General features: G+C 45.6%; 2 protein-coding genes across 7 annotated transcripts; both read right to left on the reverse strand.

Moving 5' to 3' along the window:
* Positions 1-5,231: 5,231 nt before the first annotated feature.
* Positions 5,232-10,464, reverse strand: LOC119330761 (nudix hydrolase 14, chloroplastic-like). Of its 6 annotated transcripts, none has more exons than XR_005160234.1 (9): positions 10,105-10,464; positions 9,912-9,989; positions 9,298-9,390; positions 9,119-9,211; positions 8,799-8,900; positions 7,956-8,314; positions 6,549-6,806; positions 6,229-6,349; positions 5,232-5,913 (listed from the first exon to the last, which is right to left on the reverse strand). XR_005160234.1 is itself a non-coding variant. In XM_037603886.1 (6 exons), the coding sequence occupies exons 1-6, from the start codon at positions 10,438-10,440 to the stop codon at positions 8,054-8,056; spliced, it is 963 nt and encodes a 320-aa protein (XP_037459783.1). In that variant the 5' UTR covers positions 10,441-10,464; the 3' UTR covers positions 7,847-8,053. The 6 variants fall into 6 exon arrangements, 1 of the variants encoding a protein (XP_037459783.1); XR_005160235.1 differs by having other exon boundaries at positions 6,549-6,842; XR_005160238.1 differs by lacking the exon at positions 6,549-6,806.
* A 3,900-nt stretch (positions 10,465-14,364) lies between these two features.
* LOC119332956 (disease resistance protein RGA5-like) lies at positions 14,365-18,944 on the reverse strand. Its single transcript, XM_037606028.1, has 3 exons — positions 18,104-18,944; positions 14,508-16,495; positions 14,365-14,402 (listed from the first exon to the last, which is right to left on the reverse strand). The coding sequence occupies exons 1-3, from the start codon at positions 18,928-18,930 to the stop codon at positions 14,365-14,367; spliced, it is 2,853 nt and encodes a 950-aa protein (XP_037461925.1). The 5' UTR covers positions 18,931-18,944.
* Positions 18,945-19,983: the final 1,039 nt, after the last annotated feature.

Genomic DNA, 19,983 nt, shown 5'->3' on the forward strand with positions numbered 1-19,983 from the left:
GCAGCGGCATCTGGCCTCGCAGGGCGGCGGAGGTGTGCACACAGCGATGCAGACCTTCCCTTTCGGGCAGGGCACACAGCCGCACCGCCCGATGCACGTCCCTAGACCGTCCGTCGGCTGCCCCGACGCGGCCGGGGCCAGCGTGCGCGTGTGTGTGTGTGTTGCAGATGATGAAGATAATGCAGTGAGTTAGATCCAGTGAAAATTTTGAGAAAAGCGAGATTTCAATGCAGGTGATGAACGTCATCTACTGATTATATAATTGGGTGCCTCCACAGGTTATACAAAATTGGTCGATCAAGTGCAATGCAGGACCATCCACTATACAGTGATCTTTTAAACATCACCCAACCCAATCTTTTGGTTAGGTAAAATGATATTGTTTGTCTGCAATATGTCAGTTCTAACATTGTTTAGCCTATCCATCCAGGGTGCATATGGGAAGCTCTTCTTTGCTGCAGCACCGTCGAGGCCGAGGACACGGTGATATGCTCATCATTAAGCAACTGGTCTGGTGATGGATTAAGCGTGTGAAGAAATTTTTGATCTGAGGTAGTATAATATTTTCTTATTTACTTACAGTGTCTTTTTAACATGCACCTCTACAAGCTATTTGTCTGCAGGTAGCGTTCATCTAAGAAAGATTGTGGTTCATTAAGTAATTAACTAGGCAAGACAAACAACTTACAGGTGTTAGTAGGCCCTAGGTGTTAGTCTGTGATGGCTGAAAAGTATACATATATAATTATACCCTCTCAAATCAGTCAAGCTATGTGATTTATTATTATTTGGAGCATGGGGATTCACTCAACAAAACAAGTTTCATATTTTTATCACTGATTTTGTCTCTCTTTTGTTGTCTTAATTTTTCATATTTTATACCCTAATTATCATGACACATTTTCTTCTACCATCAAATCTACATTGATACTCCCCCCTATTCCTCATCTTTGACACGTACTGTAAAACAGCCAATTCTATTAATAAGATCAATGTCTCCCTTGATTGTATGGACGTATCAATGCACAACTATTCAATCAAGCCCATGAAGTTGTCCATCGAGGGACTACCGATGCCCATGGTATGAGTAAAAAAGAAGTTATCTTGCAGTCCAGCTTGTTTTTGTGACATCTTATACTTGGACTGTGCTTCTGAGGTTCTATCCTATACGTGCATTTAGTTTCTCACATTCTATGTTGGGCTTGATTTAATGGGTTTTATAAGAATTCCAACATCGTTGTTGGGCACAGGGGTTATTATCAGCAAGGTAGAAAATGCTCATATTCCATGCAGGAAGAATTTTTGACCTTATCCACAAAAGCCACCAGATCACAAAATTGGAGGGATTCTAATTAACCTTTCTGAATGCGTGGGACTGAATTAGAGCAGAACTATGGCAACCCCGCCATGCAAAATAGGCCATGCATGAATCATATATCTCATCAGGTCACCATCTTGCCAAACTTTGCACTGCCTAATGCATCGGAGGTAAGAGTTGCCTATCTTCTCTTGAATTGGTTTTCTGACTGTTAGGGTACTTAACTTTGTATTGCTAATAAGTAACAATTGAAATTGATACGGCGCCAATATTCCTCCTCTTCCCTGAGGATGGCCAGCACTTGATTTCCGAGGGCGTAGCGGTTAGCCCACTCCGCTTCCGAAAAGGTTCTAGAGTCAGCTTGCACATCAAGGGATTTAATTTCCTCGATAATAGCTTCCCTTGCTCGTTTAGCTTCACTCCCGTGGTTTGCACCCCACCCTCGGAGGAAATCACGCAGGGCCCCGGCCGCCGAAACCCAAGTGTCAACAGGACCCCTGGAACGACCAGCCGCAGCCCTTGCTTGCTCCCAGCGCGCAAGGAGCATGGGGACGAAACCCTCTACCTCGAACCACCCTGTTTCGAAGTAGAAACGAGGACTACGTTTGACCCTATCCTCCCCAAAGGCCAAGATCAACGGCACATGGTCAGAACCAATGCGCGTTTCAGCGACCAACGTACACATGGGGAAGATCACTTCCCAGTCTGCCGTAACAAACACTCGGTCAAGAACGCTCTGCACCGGAGTGAGTTGCTTGTTTGTCCACGTATATTTAGCCCCTGTCCTAGCGATTTCCCGCAACGCACAAGCCGCAATGGCATTGTTAAAGAGGGAGACTCTAGGCCAGTCAATGTTGCGGTTATTTTTGTCCGCGCCCAAACGAATAAGGTTAAAATCGCCCCCAAGAACAATGGGGATATTAGCAGCTTGCTTGGCCCCGACCAAGTCTTGGATTTCCCCCAGGAAGTTTGTCGCGCACGAGTGGTTAGCTGGACCGTAAACACACACAATCGCCCGGGAAGCCAGAGAAACCCTATGCTTAATCGTAACAGAAATGAAAAACGAGCCCACGTCCCAGGTTACAACATCACATACATCAGAATTACATCCCAGGAGAAGACTGCCCGAATGGCCACTGGAAGGAACCCAGCCCCACACGAAGCGGTAAAGGGGGTCATAAGCCGCAAGATCACGATAAGAAAAATCAGCTTTGATCGTTTCTTGAAGCGCCACTACGTCAATCCTCTCATGAGCAATATACTCTTTAAGTTGCGTGCGACGACCCGAGTGCCCGCAACCCCGAATGTTCCAGAAGATGTATCGCATCAAATAATACGGTTGCGTAGGTGAACCCCTTTGGAGGTCATCGGTTTTGCCACACGTTTCTTAGCCTGGGCTCGGCTCGTCGTTGGCGCTGCGTCAACCTCCCTGGTTGCAGCAGCCCCCTCCGACAGGACTAACGAGATGGAATTGGCCACAGTCCCAGAAGAAACAGGGGCCGACAGCGCCGTGGCAGCGGCCTCCCTGGCCTTGGCCGCTGCAGCTGCCTCTGCCAAAGCCGCTTGGGCCTCCTCGCGAGCACGGATAAGGGACACTAGCTCACCACGCTCCGCACCTAACTCGAAACCGCTGTCGTCTAAAATAGAAACAAGTTGCGGATCTGTAAACACGTTCAGAATCTTAAAGGAGGGAGGGGGGTTACGTGAAGTCTCAAGATTCTTGTCCGCAAGGCGTAACTGCGCACTCTCCAGGGAAGACAGGTCCCCCAGCGCCGCCTTGGCCCGAGCACTTGGAGCATGCTGAGGGCCCGGGGAGGCCCGAGAAAGCCGCGCCTTGGTCGCCGTGCCCGCAGAACCCAGCGCAGCCTGCAGATCCACACACGCCGGCGCCACAGGCGAAGGGAGCGACAACACTGCTTGATTGGCCGTAGGCTTCCGCCCGGCCGTCTTCTTAGGAGCCCGCCCGGAGCCCCCCGAGCTGCAGCGACTTGACAGCGGGGTGCGAATGGAAGGCTCATTGAGCACCATGCCCGTGTTAGAGCCGAGCAGACTGGGGGAGGCTGGGGCGACCGCAGCAACAGTGCAAACAGCAGCAGGCAGCGTCAACGAGCCCACCTGATTGAAAGCCCCCACCAGCGCGCGGGACGGAGGCGGACTGCTCCCAGCCGTGTCCGAGATCACGCGACCCAGGCTCCGCGCTCTCGTTCCCCGCGTAGAGCGCAAGGTCTTTGATGCCCAGTTGATTCCAAGTCTCTGTGTCGATTGACGTGTCTGGCATGCTGTCCTCAGGTTCGTCCTCACGGCCGGCCATGTCCACATCCATAGAGCGGCCATCGTTGCCATTGTGCTGCCCTCCCTGGGCCCCTGGGTCATTCTGCTGCTACCCAGCTGACCCCCCGGTCCCCGAACCAGGCGGACCAACGTTCTTGTCACCCGGGTGAGAAGGTGTGTTGCCAGGGCCAGGCGCCGCTGGCCCGTCTCCAGGGCGTTTTGGGAGCCGCTCCACCTCAACCCGGATATCGAATCCCTCATGGTTAAAACAGACTTGCACAAAACCGTTCAACTTGTCAGGGGCTTTGCATCCAAACTTCATCCTCACCAGTCCCACCCGGATGAGGGAGAGCTCATCCACCACGATTGGTCTTCCCAGCATCTTGAGCCCCTCCATCAGACGATCGACACGCCGGTGCTTCTTGGGGATGCCATGAAGGCGGAGCCACACCTCCGGCATGGAGAGGGGCACAATCGTCTCATGGATCGAGTCACAAACCAGCACCGTAATGTCATTGATGGAGAGGAAGAGCTTACCACTTGTCTTGGCCATATGCAGCAGATCTGCAGAAGGGAACACCACCGCAAAGTCGTTATCACCAACCTGCGCAATCTGCCAGTCCCAGTCACCAGCCACCATGTGATTCAGCTCCTGCTTGAGCGTACGCAGCAAGAGCCTCCCTGGCTCCGCTGACAGAATGGCACCATTAGCAACCTTAAGATCGTCACCCTCCGCCACCTCTTCTTCTTCGAACTCCATGCAAAAGAAATCTTCGCCCGGAATAGCACTGCCCATGATCTGGAGGTGCATTGCTTGCCCTGCGAAGGGCAATAAGCCGAGGCGTGGCCCTCCTGCTTGCAGATCACACAGGGGGGGGGGAGGTGCACTTGGCCTGGAAATGCCCGGTCCGACCGCACTTGAAGCACTCCCCGCCCTCTTCCTCGACCGGAATGGGCTCGTCCGCCGAGCCCCGCGGCGCATCAAGCAAGACTACCGCTAATGGGACAGCCGATGCCCGCGGCTTTTTGGCCAGCGGATCCCCATGGCCCCTGCCGCAAAGGGGGTGCTCCTGCGGCTTACGCTCCAGCTCGCGCCGCCGCGTCCCATGCTTGCGCTTCTTCTTCTTCTCTTGCTGGCCCCACCAGGGTGGAGGAGGACCCCAATCCCCCTCGCGCCCGTGGAAACCAGATCCAGATCCTTGACCCTGGTAGCCACCGTAGCCACGACCAGAACTGCCGTCTTGTCCATGCTCGAAACCGCCGCCGCCGTCCACACGCCCCGCCGCCTTGGCCCTCTGACCACGCTTCGCCTGCTCCTGCAAGGCCTTCTCACACCTTCGTTCCTCCTCGGAGATCGGAGGCTCCATCGGTCGCTTGTCCGTGCGCCTGTCACCCATGGCCGTAGCCTGAGTTTGGTGCAGACTGAGTTTGGTTGATGATCCTGAACAGCCTGGGAGAGTGAATGCTTCAATGTTCATCACGTGTATGAAGAGTCTGGACTGCTTCATAATCTGTTTTCAACATTAGAGATAAGTACTCCCCCTGTCCCAAAATATAAGAACGTTTTTAACACTACACTAATGTCAAAAACGTTCTTATATTATGGGACAGAGGGAGTAGTAAGTAATTCTGAACATCTTCATAACTTGCAAAAACCAGTTTGCAAGTAATCCTGAACATCTTTGTAGCTTGCAAGAACCAGACTGTTGCTGAATCTTTATCACTGTAACCCTATGCTCTTACAAAAACAACATTTCAATGAACGAATTCTCCTGATTCTGCTATATCTAAATCTCTACAATATTAGTTCTTTTGTAGAACTACTAGTTCTTTTATTGTACATTGTTTAATTGATTTATGCTGAAATGCTAAATGAGGGTTAGCATGCTATAGCTGCGCCATAGCGTTTCATAGCTTTTGGCCGAGCCGCCGCTAAGAGGCTTAGCGCACTATTTAAAACTTTGGTTGGATCTTTCGTCTTTTTTTTTTCTTGAACATCATCTTCTGCATCAGGGAGTTCACACAGAGACACCATGTCCGCCCACAGCTCACCGGACAGTGTTCCGCCAGCTTAATAACTTTTACAGGATCTTCGACGAGCATGTGACGTACGCGCTCCTACACGCCACCGTCGGGCTGGTCTACCCAAGGCAAACCGATGTTCTAACCGCTGACCTCGCCGTCATTGAGCAGACAAACTTCAGTCAATACAGTAGGGTGATCTTCCTTGCTGAACATCCTTGTTCCACCTCTCTTTCTTAACAAATAGCATGGTGAATTGCTGATAGATACATCAGTCTGTATGTCAGACGTTTAATTAGATCCTGCAAGATTTATAGAGGATGGAGTCAAAACTGAGTAGTATGAACAACATATTGCCATGTACTCCTGAATTGATTAACCATCATCAGGTAGACGATTAACCTTGACTTTAAATTCAAGGTAGTCAGACCAATCTAATTAATGATACTAAACTGAATGACTGTGGCAATGTACGGGGAGAAGTGGCGACATCAGAGAAAGCTAGCAAGCCACGAGTTCTCAACCAAAGTGCTACATGAGTTCAGCAGTGATGTTTTCAGAATCAATGCTGCAAAACTATCAGAGAAGATCTCATAATTGGCAGCTAACAGAATTACCATAAATATGCAGATACTTCCATGTTCATCAGCAATATAAATAGGATAATATTTTAAGTGCTAAGATCATATTTCTAGCTTTAACAGTTCAGTTTGCCTGTCCAATTTAGCACTTCATAACCTACAAAAGAGATAATCAAATCAAATCCTAGACCTGAATGGCAAAACCAAAATTCAGTGACCTATTCTTGGGAAATAACTGCAGTAAACATAGTTTCTTCAGAACTTTTGAACTGGGCTATACTCAGATTTCAGAGTGAGCAAAGTAAAGATATGAATTAATTGACTCTGAGTTCGAAGCTGAGGTAGCATGCTTGTACCAAAAGCTGAATGATTTGATGCGCATTTGCTGGCTGGCAGTTCTCTTAATTTCTACCATTTCGATGGCAAATCGAGTCTGAATGCACATTTCCTCGGGACCTTTCGATGAGAACAACTATGGATTCCATCTTCGAAGTGGATTCAATTTCGAGCTTAACACGCTATCTGGATGAGATTAATCCAGCATTAAATTCAGCAAGGCCTTTGATGAGGCAAATTCTCTTGTTTACTACCAGTATGTTGATATGTTCTGCAACCTGAAAAGGTATCTTAATATTGGGCCAGAAGCCAAACTGAAAAAGAGCATAACATAATGAATGACTTTGTGATACAGTTGATCCATCAAAAGAAAGAGAAAATGAAGAACAGAAGTGATTATGTAAGGGCTACGATGCTCCATCTATATGATAGTTTTCTTACAGTATGAGTACGTTTTAATACAAAAAGAGAAACTAATGACTGATACTTTTGGAGTAAAATATTTTTAGCATAAAGTTGAACTTAGTATTGGAATAGGATATCTTGGTCTTCAAGCATTTCAAATTTCATATATGTTCAATTCTATCTTTTATGGTGCATCCAAAAGCCAGGAAGGACCTACTATCAAGATTCATACTTTAGAGAGAGAAGCATCGTATGTTGTTATGTCTATTTGTACTAGCAAGACTTATTCTTTGTTGACAAATAAAATAGTAACATGAACAGGATTAGAAAGGTAACATGTGACATTTGAGGAGCATAGACATAACAAAAAAGGCAACCACATTGAATAGGGAACGTCATTGATATGGAGAACAAAAAAGCATTCTAATTTCAAATGGACATCTTCACTGATCCGTAACATTACCAACAAGGTACTCCAATCAATAGATGAGTTGTCAAACAAGATTTGGGTTAACCACCCAAATCACACTTTTATCTCAATTTGAATCGCGTTACCCACCCAATTTCCAACAGGAAGTGCCTCCAATTTCCAACAGGAAGTGCCTCGATAGCTGGTTAGTCAATGGTTGGCCGACCATGACTAGCACATATCACCCAATGTTGAAGGTGTTGGCTCAAAGCTCTGGAAGCTTCGGAGATGAAAAAAAAATGTTTGACCTTTGGTTGAACTCATAAGCATCGGCACACGTGCAATGCTCTCTTCAAGGATTTGCCTAGCAGTAGTACATTTTTATTGGTTATATGTCATAGTGTTTGTGGTAGAATTATGAAGATTCTGCCACAAGTTTTGTAAACTGATTTGTTCGCCGGCAATGCTTAACTTTTAACTCGAAAGGAAAATAGTGAACATGGGTGCACACATACTCAGACTGATTATTTTTTTTACTTTTTATTGGAAAGTCAAATATTTCTGAAACTTTTTCTGCAACAAGCATGGTCTAGCATTTTATATTTCTTGTTACCTTTCAGGCAGGCATGAACGGAGACTACGGTGCACTTGATCACCAATGTTCTCAAACATCTCGTTACAGAAGAACACACAGTATGCCCCGTTCGGTGTTTATAGGTTCGACGACGAGCCACTAGACGGCGGCGATGGTGGCAGGACGCCTTCCTTCTTGGCCATCTCGTACAGAGCTATGGCCGAGAGCGCCTTCGCGTCTGACGTTGAGCGCCAAAGCTGGTCGTAGGGGACCACACGCAGCTTGATGAGCTCGCCATGATCTCGCAGGCCCGTTTCCTTCCCTTGGAGAGCACTGATGGTCTCCTCATCCACATGCCCCCTGTAAAGGAACAGGCCAATCTCTTCGTCACAGCCACCCTGGTAAAAAGGGAAGCTAGTTAGTCATTGGTAGTATTGTAAAACATGTGTCAAAATTGTATCGGCATGGATCGGGAGAACTTTTCCATTCCAGGTATATGGTGCCAAAAGAACATCCCACTTATAGAAGTTTTGCTGAATCACATGCCAACTAGTACATCCCACTTATAGAAGTTTTGCTGAATCACATCCCGCTACACAGTACTCTTTGCTATGTTTCCAAGCAGCATATATAGCAGGATTATTAAGATGTGCAAAGTTATTGCCAACTGAATGCATCCGGCTGTTTTCTGCTTTTTGTGCTGCGTGCGATTCTCAACAAAAACATATGGGTATACTGAAGCAAGGAACCCAAACTACGTATGTCAATGTTATCATCAGGTCGGCCCAGTGCACATAAGCCAATCTGAGTCAAGTTATGTTATTCTTTTCCAAGCAGAAGTTACGCCTTAACTGTGAACTGAAGGGAATGCAGGCCACTTACCGGTGATGGTAGCATTCTGCACCCAGTAGTAGCAGGGTCCAGCAAAGCAGTAAGATCAACCATGTCCCCTAGATTTAACTTTATACCAGTTTCTTCTTCAACCTGCCAACAATCCAGGTATAATTACCGAACAGTGATGTATACATTAACTGAATACCTAGTGCTTCAGAAATTAAGTCGGATTCCTGGCAGTGGCAGCAAGACTGGTATATGCCTTGTGAACCTAATAGAGTTAAAACAGGGCTAGTGTTTCTCACAAGCTGCAATAGCATGCAAACTTCAGTGGATAAACTGTATATTTGGGGAAAGAAGATACTAACCTCTCGGACTGCAGTGCCAACAAAGTCACCGTTTTCATCATCTAGCATTCCAGCTGGTAGTTCCAATATAAATTTTCCAATAGGAACTCTAGCCTGAAAAATTCCAAAAGGGTCAATAAGAAATAGAATGCTTTGGTCTAGGAATATTCAACCATCCGCTGCAAATCACAGTAATATACCTGTTCAGTAAGAACGGCATAAATTTGCCCTTTAGACTCCAAAAGAATCAACACAGCAACAGCAGGCCCTCTTGCGAAGACAATCCCTGGAATCTAAACATATTGTCGATCAATAAGACGAACAAAAATTCACAATAAGTACTTTGGTTATGAAGGAACTGTCTAGAATAGAGATTTCACAAGCATGCAAATTAGCTCTATAGCCATCATGCTCGCAGTGCCACCAAACGGTGCTTCAGCCTATGCATATCGACTTGGCAAACCCTGGTGAAGCACATATGTTGCCCACCTTGGTCCAGCCCGGCTCCTTCCCCTGTTCTTGTATCCTATTTGCACCTACCTTATGATCCCTTCTTGCTCATGTTGCTCCAAACCCTGTTTGTGTCTAGGCAATACTAATAGAGAACAAGCTAGCCATGACAAAATCACATACATTTCAGTTGGAGAAACACCATAAAATTGCATAAATCACAAACTGTTACTAGTGCCAAAAGGTTGGAGTGTCTTAAAGTACCCCCTCCGTCCCATAATGTAAGACGTTTTTTGACACTACAAAAAACGTCTTACATTATGGGACGGAGGGAGTATAATTTTGATAGGTACATCTTGATCACCTTGGATTGGGTCTCCTCGTCGACGATGTTGGCTTTGAACTTGAGGAACCCCACACGCTGCCCGAACATGTCCACCCCCTGCCCACACCGCGCGCCGTGAATTTCAGGTGCGCCGTCGGTCGATTGATTCGGGAACGACATCGTAACAGCTCAAACATTTCGATGTGAGAGTGTGAGAGGGGGAGGAGCAGACCTGGATGAGGATCTGGCGGAGGCTGAGCTTCCCGTGGGCGAGCAGGCCCCTCTCCGCCTGCAGGTTCTCCAGCCACCGCCTGAACAGCGCCGAGTCCAGCGCCTTCCTGAAGTCCACCTCGGGGAGGCCCGCCGCCGCCACGACCCGCACGGGCCCCGCCGCGCCGGGCACCTCCACGGTGGCGCCGAGCTGAGCGTCCGAAGAAGCCATGCGCACAGCCAGCGCGCCGCTCCGGCGGGGAAGGGGGAGGGAAGAGAGGAGAGGCAGCGGCGGCGCGCGGCGACGGACCAATCCGAGCAGACACTGCGCTGCTGCTGCACGTGCCGCCGCCGCCATTTTCTCTCTCTCGGGAAGCTTCGCGTCACGCGAGCCATGTGCCCCTTCACATGGGCCGGGCCGGGCAGAAGAAGCCCATTCACTGTGCCAATTTTGGCCCATCGGCCCGCTTGGCGCCTGTAACCTCGCCTCCTCTGCTCTAGGCCCAGTTCTTTTGGCGATTCTCCCATAATCTTTAGGATCAAACCTTTATCCAACTTCTCCCAGAATCTTGAACACATATTTTTTTGATAATCCTAGCTGTAAACATCCTAAACAAGCTAGGATTGTAAAAAAAAGATTTCAAGATTTTGGGAGAAGTGAGGGGAGGCTTGATTCTCAAGATTCTGGGAAAAGTGCCAAAAGAACTGGACCCTAACCCCGCGTACCAGTGGCGGCGGCGGTGGTGGAAAGAAACCAACCATCGAGCGAGGGAGCGCGGCGGGGGAGATGACAGGGAAGGGGGTGTGGCGGAGGGAGAAGAACTACCGGGTGTAGCACGGGGGCGATGCGCGGCTGCCCCCAACATTCCCCCAAGACGTCCACAAATTTAAAATCACATCCAATGCTCACACTTTGGATGTTGCCCATTTCCCCAGGGAGTTTACAAAAGCTTCCTCCAACTCCAAGCTCAAATTACCAAACCTAATTTTGAGATTTCTCAATCTTTTCATCTTGTCCAGCTCATTCACAAATCACAAATGCTTAGAGTGTCACCGTTGATGTCAAGCAACACTTTCATGGAGGACATGTTTCCCGATCTATACAACTAGAACTGGATACTAGAGACACTAAATGGATGTGGTGGCTCCAGAATCGCTTTCTCGCAGGGAGTCAAGGAAGGATCTTTGGGCGAGGCTAATATATAGTTATTACTATATGTTATGTTATTCTACTCACTTCTATTGCTGCAAGAAGGTAAAAAAAGTTTGACATGTAGGAGTATATAAAGTGTTCTATCACTATGTCATTCAGTTCTCTATACGATATATAATTGGACCCTCCTCCTTTTTCCTGGCTTGGGACCGGCTATGAATAATATTGAGTCTAAGCTTCACATTAATGGCATAGGCGGAGTTCCCCACTTCCCAAACTTCTAAAAAATCTACCCATCGACCAAACCCAAATACAGAAAACCTAGCACATAATTAAGTACAAGACTAGTACATGTCATAGAACCTAAAACCTATCTTTTAATGAGTTTTTAGGCAACATACCACTAGGAGATCCAAAGCAAACAATTATTTTACTTCCTTTTTTTGTCGAAACTAGTAAGATGCCAGTACTATGCTACGGAACCAAGTGAAATGATGTGGAATAGTAATGTATGGAGCCAAATATATATAGTACTTTCTCCGATCCATAATAATTGACACTGCTTTAATATGGATCTGAGGGAGTACGGAAAATATTTTTGTGAGAGAAGGTTGGGCTTTAATCAGATCAAACAAGAGTATTTGTTGTATAATGACGTCCACCCAATCATAGTTATATGGAGGCACACCTGCTGCATTACCCTACATCAAACCTTAGCTAACACGCATGAACAACTATTTGGAGCTCACCCAGACAACGCGGCAAGCTGCAAAACTATTGCATTTCTCCTTGACCTCCAGTGTTAATGATGCACACATTGATATAGCAAAATTATTAGTAATGCTACACTTACGGAATATTACAGGCGTTTTACGGAGCAGTTTGGAATTGAGACGTTGTGATTGGTTTAGTGAGGAGGAAAGGGCCCCACCCACTTGAAAATCAGGGGTGGAGAGGATTAAGGGCAGGCTCCATAATCACCCCGTAAAAGGCCCGTGGATGTAGGATTATTGCAAAATTATATTATAAAAAAATGGTCGTTATTATCTCATAATCGATAGAGTGCACCTCCAGCAGCAAACGTAGTACTCCTCGTTCATGTCCTATCGCTGACTTCCTGGGGAGGGTATCTGTTGAAATATTATGGTGGGCCTAAGGCCCATCTAACAATTTTTGAAAATCTCTAAGGGACCATGTGGGTTTAATTGGCATTAGGTGTAGTGGGAAGTTTAGTCCCACCCGGAAGTTGAAGAGGAGTTGGACCTTCTTATAAGGGTTTCTCTTCCACATGCTATTGAAGCTTGAGAAGAGAAGAGGCCCTCGCGCATTCCTCCTCCGCCCCTCTTTCACATGGTATTGCTGCGGCTTCAGCCTGGCCTACTGGAGGGTATAACTCGTTTATCCCGCTCCTAGTGTTTTTCTGTTATAACCATGCTAGCGTTATACGTAGATGTGTCTGCCATTAGCGTAGTATATGTGCTTGTGTGATCCAGTATCAGCATTTTGTTAGTTCTGCCAATGTCATGCTAGTCTTTCATTCATGGGTTAAATTAATTGAAAAAAATGCCTACTTATTCAACAATATCTTGATCCTCTAAATTTCAGTTTTGCAAGTAATAATATAACACATCATTAGACTGAGAAAGCAGACCAGTGAATATTATACCACCAATTTCAATGGTGGATGCCGGCAATGGCATGCTTGATGATGGATTGGACACTAAAGAAGCACTTAGCTCAGGTATGGATTTTAGTAGAGTCGGTACTTACAAGCATGGGAAAATATTGTACAGTAGTAAGATATAGCAGCATGATAAAAAGTGCTTGAAGCGCACACACGCCTGCAAGGAATACGCCCTCCACGCGGTTTGGTGACGGCGACCGAGCGTGGCGACGGGTGGTGCAGCCTCCACGCGGTCTAGGCGAGCAATCGAGCAGAGCACACAGACACAGGTAGGGCCGTAGGGGTCGCAGCTTCCACGCTTGAGCTATGGTGATCCGTGAGCGAGCAGTGCCGACATCGACTGACCCTCAGCAGTGCGCTGGCTGCACGCTCGAGGCCCGAGGGACGACCGCTCAAGGCGCGGCATGAAGCCCGACGCCCGACCTCGGCGCTCGGCCTCTGCTGCTCGGTCTGTGGCCATCAACTCTGGCGAGGAGCAGAGGGGCAGCCAGGGACACCTTGAGGCGCGGCAGCTCACCTAGGAGGAATCCCGAGACGTCCTGCTCGGCCGCCGGCCCTTGCTGTTGTCCGCTGTCCAACCATGGCAGCCTAACGTGCGAAAGATGAGAGCTTCCTGCCCGGCTCCACCTGGGCGCCGTCGGGTTCAGCCTTGCCGTGGACTTGGCGCCGCCACCGCTGCACGTTGCTCTGCTACCCATCGGCTAGCTGGCGCCATGCCTCGCCGGAGCTGATGGCACAGAACCGAGCAGCAGAGGCCGAGCACTCGTGACAAGCGTAGGAATCGGCAAAGATCGGAGGCACGGTAGAAGTGAGAACTGAGCCAGTTGACAAGGCGTGGGAGTTTGCAGCCAGCTCACCAGAGTTTGAGTCTCGACTCAAGCGCTTGGTGCTCATGAAATTTTCTTCTATAAAAAAATGTCAACGGGCTAGTCTAGCCTGGGTTGGTCTTGTTTTTTTTTTTACTTTAGAAGTAGGAAAAATTAGCATATGTTATTTTAAGAACTATTCAGTACTGAATAATTAATCTACATAAAAGTGCATAGTAATATGTATCACTAGTTTTCAAGTAAGTTGACCTACTAATGATCACAAACAGAACTATAAAAATACATTATTTTTCGTAAATTTCCTTTTTCTTTCTTTGTTGTTTAAGCCAGCAAATAAGCTCAATGATGAAGGAGTGTTGAAGTGTTGATCGGTGTTGCAGTCCGCAAATGTGCATGTTTTACATACAAGAGTCTCGAACACGCCGGCCAACCTACAAAATAATGTGTTACAAAATATAAGCATGGCTTCAAAATGGTTTTATTAATGGAGTACTCTCTTCGTTCCATAATTCTTGCCGTGAACCATGACAAGAATCATGAAACGGAGGGACTAGAAAAGCAGTTTCAAATCGTTAACTGGTTTTCTTAACAGAAATATTAATATAACCTGCAGATTCTTCACTCCTCCTCAATGTGGACGTCACCGTCAGGAGCGTCTTCGGAAGAAGGAAAGATTAAGTGTCAGTCGATAAGTATATAAAGACACGGATTCATAAAAGCGGTAGGAAAGAAAATTGGTATCATGGTTTCAAAATACGCACCTTCTGGTATGCTCGGCCTGATGGAAATTTCAAAGGTGGGACGGTTAGGATGGGTGCGGAGTGTGTTCCCTAGAGCAACCTCCGCTTGCTTGGCCTCACCGACCGTCACTCCGGAACGGTCAAATCTGACAGTGACGTCCCGAAGGGATGGCAAGTTCCCCATGCTCAGATCAAAACAATATCCAACACTGCCAACTACTTCCTCTCTTGTGACCTGCAGGCCGATATCGATGACAATTACTTCAATCTTCAGCAAAGCTCCTGGCTGGAACACGACTTGGCCTGGTGAACCAGAAAAGGACGTGAATGATGTCAGACAATGGAACTCATCGGCACTGATGACTAGCAGCTTGCTTCGGCGGAGGCTCCACAAGGCGAGATTACAAAGAGCCGGTAACTTTCCAAGGGATCTCAGATCAGCCTGTTGCACTTCCTCGACGAAGATGCTTAAGTTAGAGAGTTGTGGAAGATGCAAGGGATTATTTCTTATCCATGCAGGCAGTATGGAGAACTTGACATCTCTGAATGTGGTAAATTCCCGGAGACTTCGAGGGGGCACCCAATGTTCCCCCAAGATGTCCACAAATTTAAAATCACATCCAATGCTTACACTTTGGATGTTGGCCATTTCCCCCAGGGACTTCACAAAAGCTTCCTCCAACTCCAAGCTCAAATTACCAAACCTAATTGCGAGCTTTCTCAATCTTTTCATCTTGCCCAGCTCTTTCACAATGCTTAGAGTGTCACCATTGATGTCACGCAGCACTTCCATTGAGGACATGTTTCCCAATCCATCTGGAAATCTCTTGCAGTAATGGCTAATAAGCAGGCACATCAATCTTCCCAACTTACTAATAGTAGATGGCAGTTCTTGTATATCATAATTATTACTCAAATCCAGCACCTGCAGAAATTGCAACTTTCCAACTTCTTCTGGGAGCTTAGAAATACCTGTACTGGCTAGACCTAGGTACCTTAGGTGGAATAAACTCCCCAATTCCCGAAGGTTAAGATGACAACTAGGGCCAAGATGGCATTTAGTCATATCCAATACACGTAAAACATCAAAGCTCGAGAAAGATGGCATTACACGAATAGCAGGTTCAAATGTAGCAATGGACCTCACTTGTAATATACGCCCAGATTCCAGAGGTGTGGCTTCATGTTCTTCTTTGCTAACATTTTGGAGGGAAAGCCTGTGGACGTTGCTCTGAGAAGACATAGCACCAACACCATTCACTATAGTAACGAAGTTCTCTTCCCTTGATAACAAACAAATGAGATCAAGCACCATATCATGTACACGACAAGCACATATTGTGCCTATGACGCTTTCTTTATCATATACCGGCTGGATCATGCTTTTGTTCACAAGCTCATTGAAGTATGTTTCTCCAATCTCAAAGAGACTAATTCTTCCATTTCCAGACTCGACAAAGCTTTCTGCAATCCACATCCATATTAACCCATCCTTTTTAATTTCTTGATCTTCCGGGAACATGCTTAAATATAATAAACATGTCTTCAGATGAGAAGGAAGATCATAATAGCTAAATGATAGTATCCTCATCATCTCCTCTACACTGGGGTTCTCTGTAAGTCCATGACCAATAGACTTAAGCAAAACATGCCATTCATCCTCTGGTTTTATGCATTGATCACTAGCCAAAAGACTAGCTATAGTAATGATGGCTAGTGGCACTCCACCACATTTCTTCAATATATTTGTGGACACTTCATCAAATTCAGGAGGACATCCACTCTCGCCAGAAAATATCCTTTTATAGAAGAGCCTTTTGGAATCATCATCACTAAGAGGTTCCATTTGATAAACTGAATCAGTACTAGAGGAGCAACACAATTTAGATACACTCACTATACGAGTTGTTGTGATCAACCGACTGCCAAACGTGTTACTCTTAGAGAATGCCAAGTTAATAGTGGCCCATAGTTTTTCATCCCATATATCATCAATTACAATGAGGTACCTATATCAGTTATGAAATCATTAGTGGAATGCATGTACCTATGGTAGGCCCAAGGGGGGAGAGTTTTAATATAGCATGATGAAATGGAGATATGGGTAGTTAATATGCAAGGGATAAGAAACAAGGACGGGCCAATTCCTAGATGACTGATTGTGTTTTTTTGTGTGTGCATATAAGTACTCATGTATGCATCTATCTACATGAATTGACAGAGCACATGTATTTCATGAGAAAGAAAGTACATGTTTTCTAATATTACAACAGTGATAAGATCGATCTTCGTGATCAAGAGTTAAAACATGAAGCCCCTAGTAGGACAGTACAACATCCGTTTTAAAATAAGTGACGCTGTTTTAGTTCAGATTTGAACTGAAACAACATCACTTTTTTCGGAAGGGAGGGAATACGTACTATATTATAGTGATAGGTTGAATATACGTACATCATAATATTTGCTCTTGGCATGCTTAAATTTATATATCTCTGTCCTATTGGATTCTCATTTTCTCATAGATTGGAAATATTTTTCAAGATAATATACAATATTAATATTAAATTTAAGTTATAAGAACTATATACACTCATTTTGTAAATACATGACATTTTATACATTGGCACATTCTCCAATATGAATCCTGAACATAAAAGTTTATATTATGCAAATAGTTTTCATTGGAAATCCAATGGTCTTTATATATTGTTTGTGCATCTGGGTTTGGAACCTATTCAAATATGAAGCCAAGCTCATTGAGTGCATGTGAGCTAAAAATTCGTTCTTATGCAATAGTAAACTGATATTTAGAATAAAGTATGGATCGGAAAATGGCTAACATTGTACATGCTATTGTATCTAAATACCGAATTAATCAAATTCTTTACAGGCACAATTATAGAAATGAGTGAACAAACATACTAAACATGTCTATATACATCCGATTGACACAAAAATTGGAACATCTTATATTTATGAACCAAGGGAGTATTAGACAAGTCCATGAAACTAAATTTTAGTACTCCCTCAGTAAATTAATACAATACTTTTTAGATCACTAATTTAATGGTGTAAAAAGTCTTATACTTCGTAGTTTACAGAGGGAGTAGTTGTTGAAGTCCAAATCACCGTCTAGGTGGTTGTTGGCATTGAGATTGGGGCTAAACTAAATTAAAACCATAAGTATGTGTAGATCAGTAAGCATAACTGAAGTTTGCATCACCGAGTAGGCCATTGAGCACATGTGAAAGCGTTTATGGTATCGTGATATTATATTGGCGTAGAAAGTTAAAGTTGCATCGTGAATGACCATTCTCTCCTACTGAAACCTCATTGAAATATTGCAAAATATTCTCGTTACAACATGCGGGGGGCATATCTATCTAGTTTATCAAATGAGGCAGTACAATCTATTGGATTCTTTCCGATATTTGGCCCAAAAATTTGTACTAGTTCTCAATTGTGCATACTACTACTTGTTAAAAGTATTTTTATCATGAAAGGAATAGACATATTTCCCATGGACAATGTTTGAAACAACAACAGGTAATTAAGATATTTCGCACGCAATTACGAAGGCTAGTCTGCTAGTTGGGTAACAGGTGATATGTACGTACCTCTTGTTCTGTAGACTTTCCCTGAGTTTGTTGATAAGCTGTCTTTCATTCCACAGGGTGAGATTGCTTCCGCACATGCCAAGATCAACAAGGATGTCCATGAGAACTTTCTTCCCATCAGCATTTCTACCCACTGGAACAAAAGCCCGGCAATCAAAATCTTCTTTGATATTATCATAAACTGTTTTGACAAGAGTAGTCTTGCCCAATCCTCCAAATCCTACAACGGAGACAATTTTTAACTTCTCCTTGGACAGGATGTCTCCCTCTGAGAGCAACTTCATTAGTTCTTGATCCCTTTTTCCAACAATGCCAACCAGCTCTGTCACTTCAGTGTACAGAACCCGAAGGCGAGGATCGACGGGTGTCACTGTTGTAGGCCCGCAAACAATATTGTCGACGGCGTTTCTTCCACGCCTGTTAGCAACCTCCTGGACTTGCTTATTGATGTCCTTGATCGCAGTGGCGATCTCACGGCGAGCCTTCCCCTTGGTGAACAACCTGACCATATTCTTGATGAGCCGTGCGAGCTTATTTGAGTTGGCTGCAAGCTCAGAGCCATCATGGACACGCACCAGGAACTTGTCGACGACATCCTCCATGTCAAAGGATAGCTCTCTCACCTCCCCTGCCCAGAGCTTGACCTGTATGTCGAGCTGGTCTCGCGGCACGTCACGCACCTTGCATAGGGCAGCCTGCATGCTCTTCATCTCCTTCTCGAGAGAGTCGACTTTTTTCTTGATGCTCGTCTGCAGCATGTACTCCTCCTTGAGGAGCTCGGCCAACTTGGGGAGCAGGGAGCCCATGGCGCCCGTTGCCAGATCCATGGCTATCGCTTCTTGATTGCCTTGGTTGCTTTGTTATTTGGATGACAAACGCACAATGGTTCACTGTACTTTGAATGGCGCTGCAGGGCTGCTCTTTATAGAATCCGGGCATCCGTCCGGGGCGGGCAAGTTCACGCCATCATGTAGATATTTCTCTTGAGTGCTTATGTGCATCTCAAAGTCGTCGGCCAGGGCGGGGGGTAACGTGTGCATCCCTAATATTCTGCTGTGTATATAATCGCACAGAGCAGAGCTGGCCTAGCTGACGTGCACTATAAATTTGTAATCACATAGTAGGTAGTAGATCAGAGCTGGCTTAACGTGCGTGCGGATGGCTCTTGTGCCATTTTTTGCAATCAATAGGAGATTGCGATCTTTGTTAGGTCCAAAGCCTTTATAATAGCAGTTTTGCTAAGTCTTAGTCGACTGAGACTTTGTTATGTCTCAGTCGATACTATATTCCTTCGATTTTGCATATGGACTTCATACAGATGTATATAGACAGATTTTAGAGTACTCGTTTTGCTGCGTATGCAGTCCGTAGTTGAATCTCGAAAAAGACTTATATTTAGGAATGGAGGAAGTATAAATCTTGTTTTTCCAACAAGCCAAAATATACTATCAGTGTATGCCTATATTTTTACTTATGTCATTTGAGAGTAAACCCCATATGCATTTTCCAGCGATGTTAAAGGTCTATCGACATTCTTTGTTTACAAGGTTTATTTACGAAGATATTTGCCTAAGACGGGAGCAGGATCAGCGGAAATTTAAATGGTCAGATCGAGGCACCAAGCCAACTCCCTCAGCAGTAGTACCTCTCTTACCATCTACCGGTAAAAATGACGCCATAGTTGAACCTCCTTCCATTCTCATAAGCTGGACAACGTTTCTATGATTTCAGCCCGCCTGCTGAGATTTTCTTCCTTTTTAATTTTGTTCTGGAATTCAAAGTCCCGTCCCAAATAGGAGCAAAACAGCTTCCTTTCCTCTCGGACCGCAGTGCCAACAAAGTCACCGTTTTCATCATCTAGCACTCCAGCTGGTAGCTCC

This window comes from Triticum dicoccoides, chromosome 7A (assembly GCF_002162155.2).
Source record: "Triticum dicoccoides isolate Atlit2015 ecotype Zavitan chromosome 7A, WEW_v2.0, whole genome shotgun sequence".
Taxonomy (NCBI): domain Eukaryota; kingdom Viridiplantae; phylum Streptophyta; class Magnoliopsida; order Poales; family Poaceae; genus Triticum; species Triticum dicoccoides.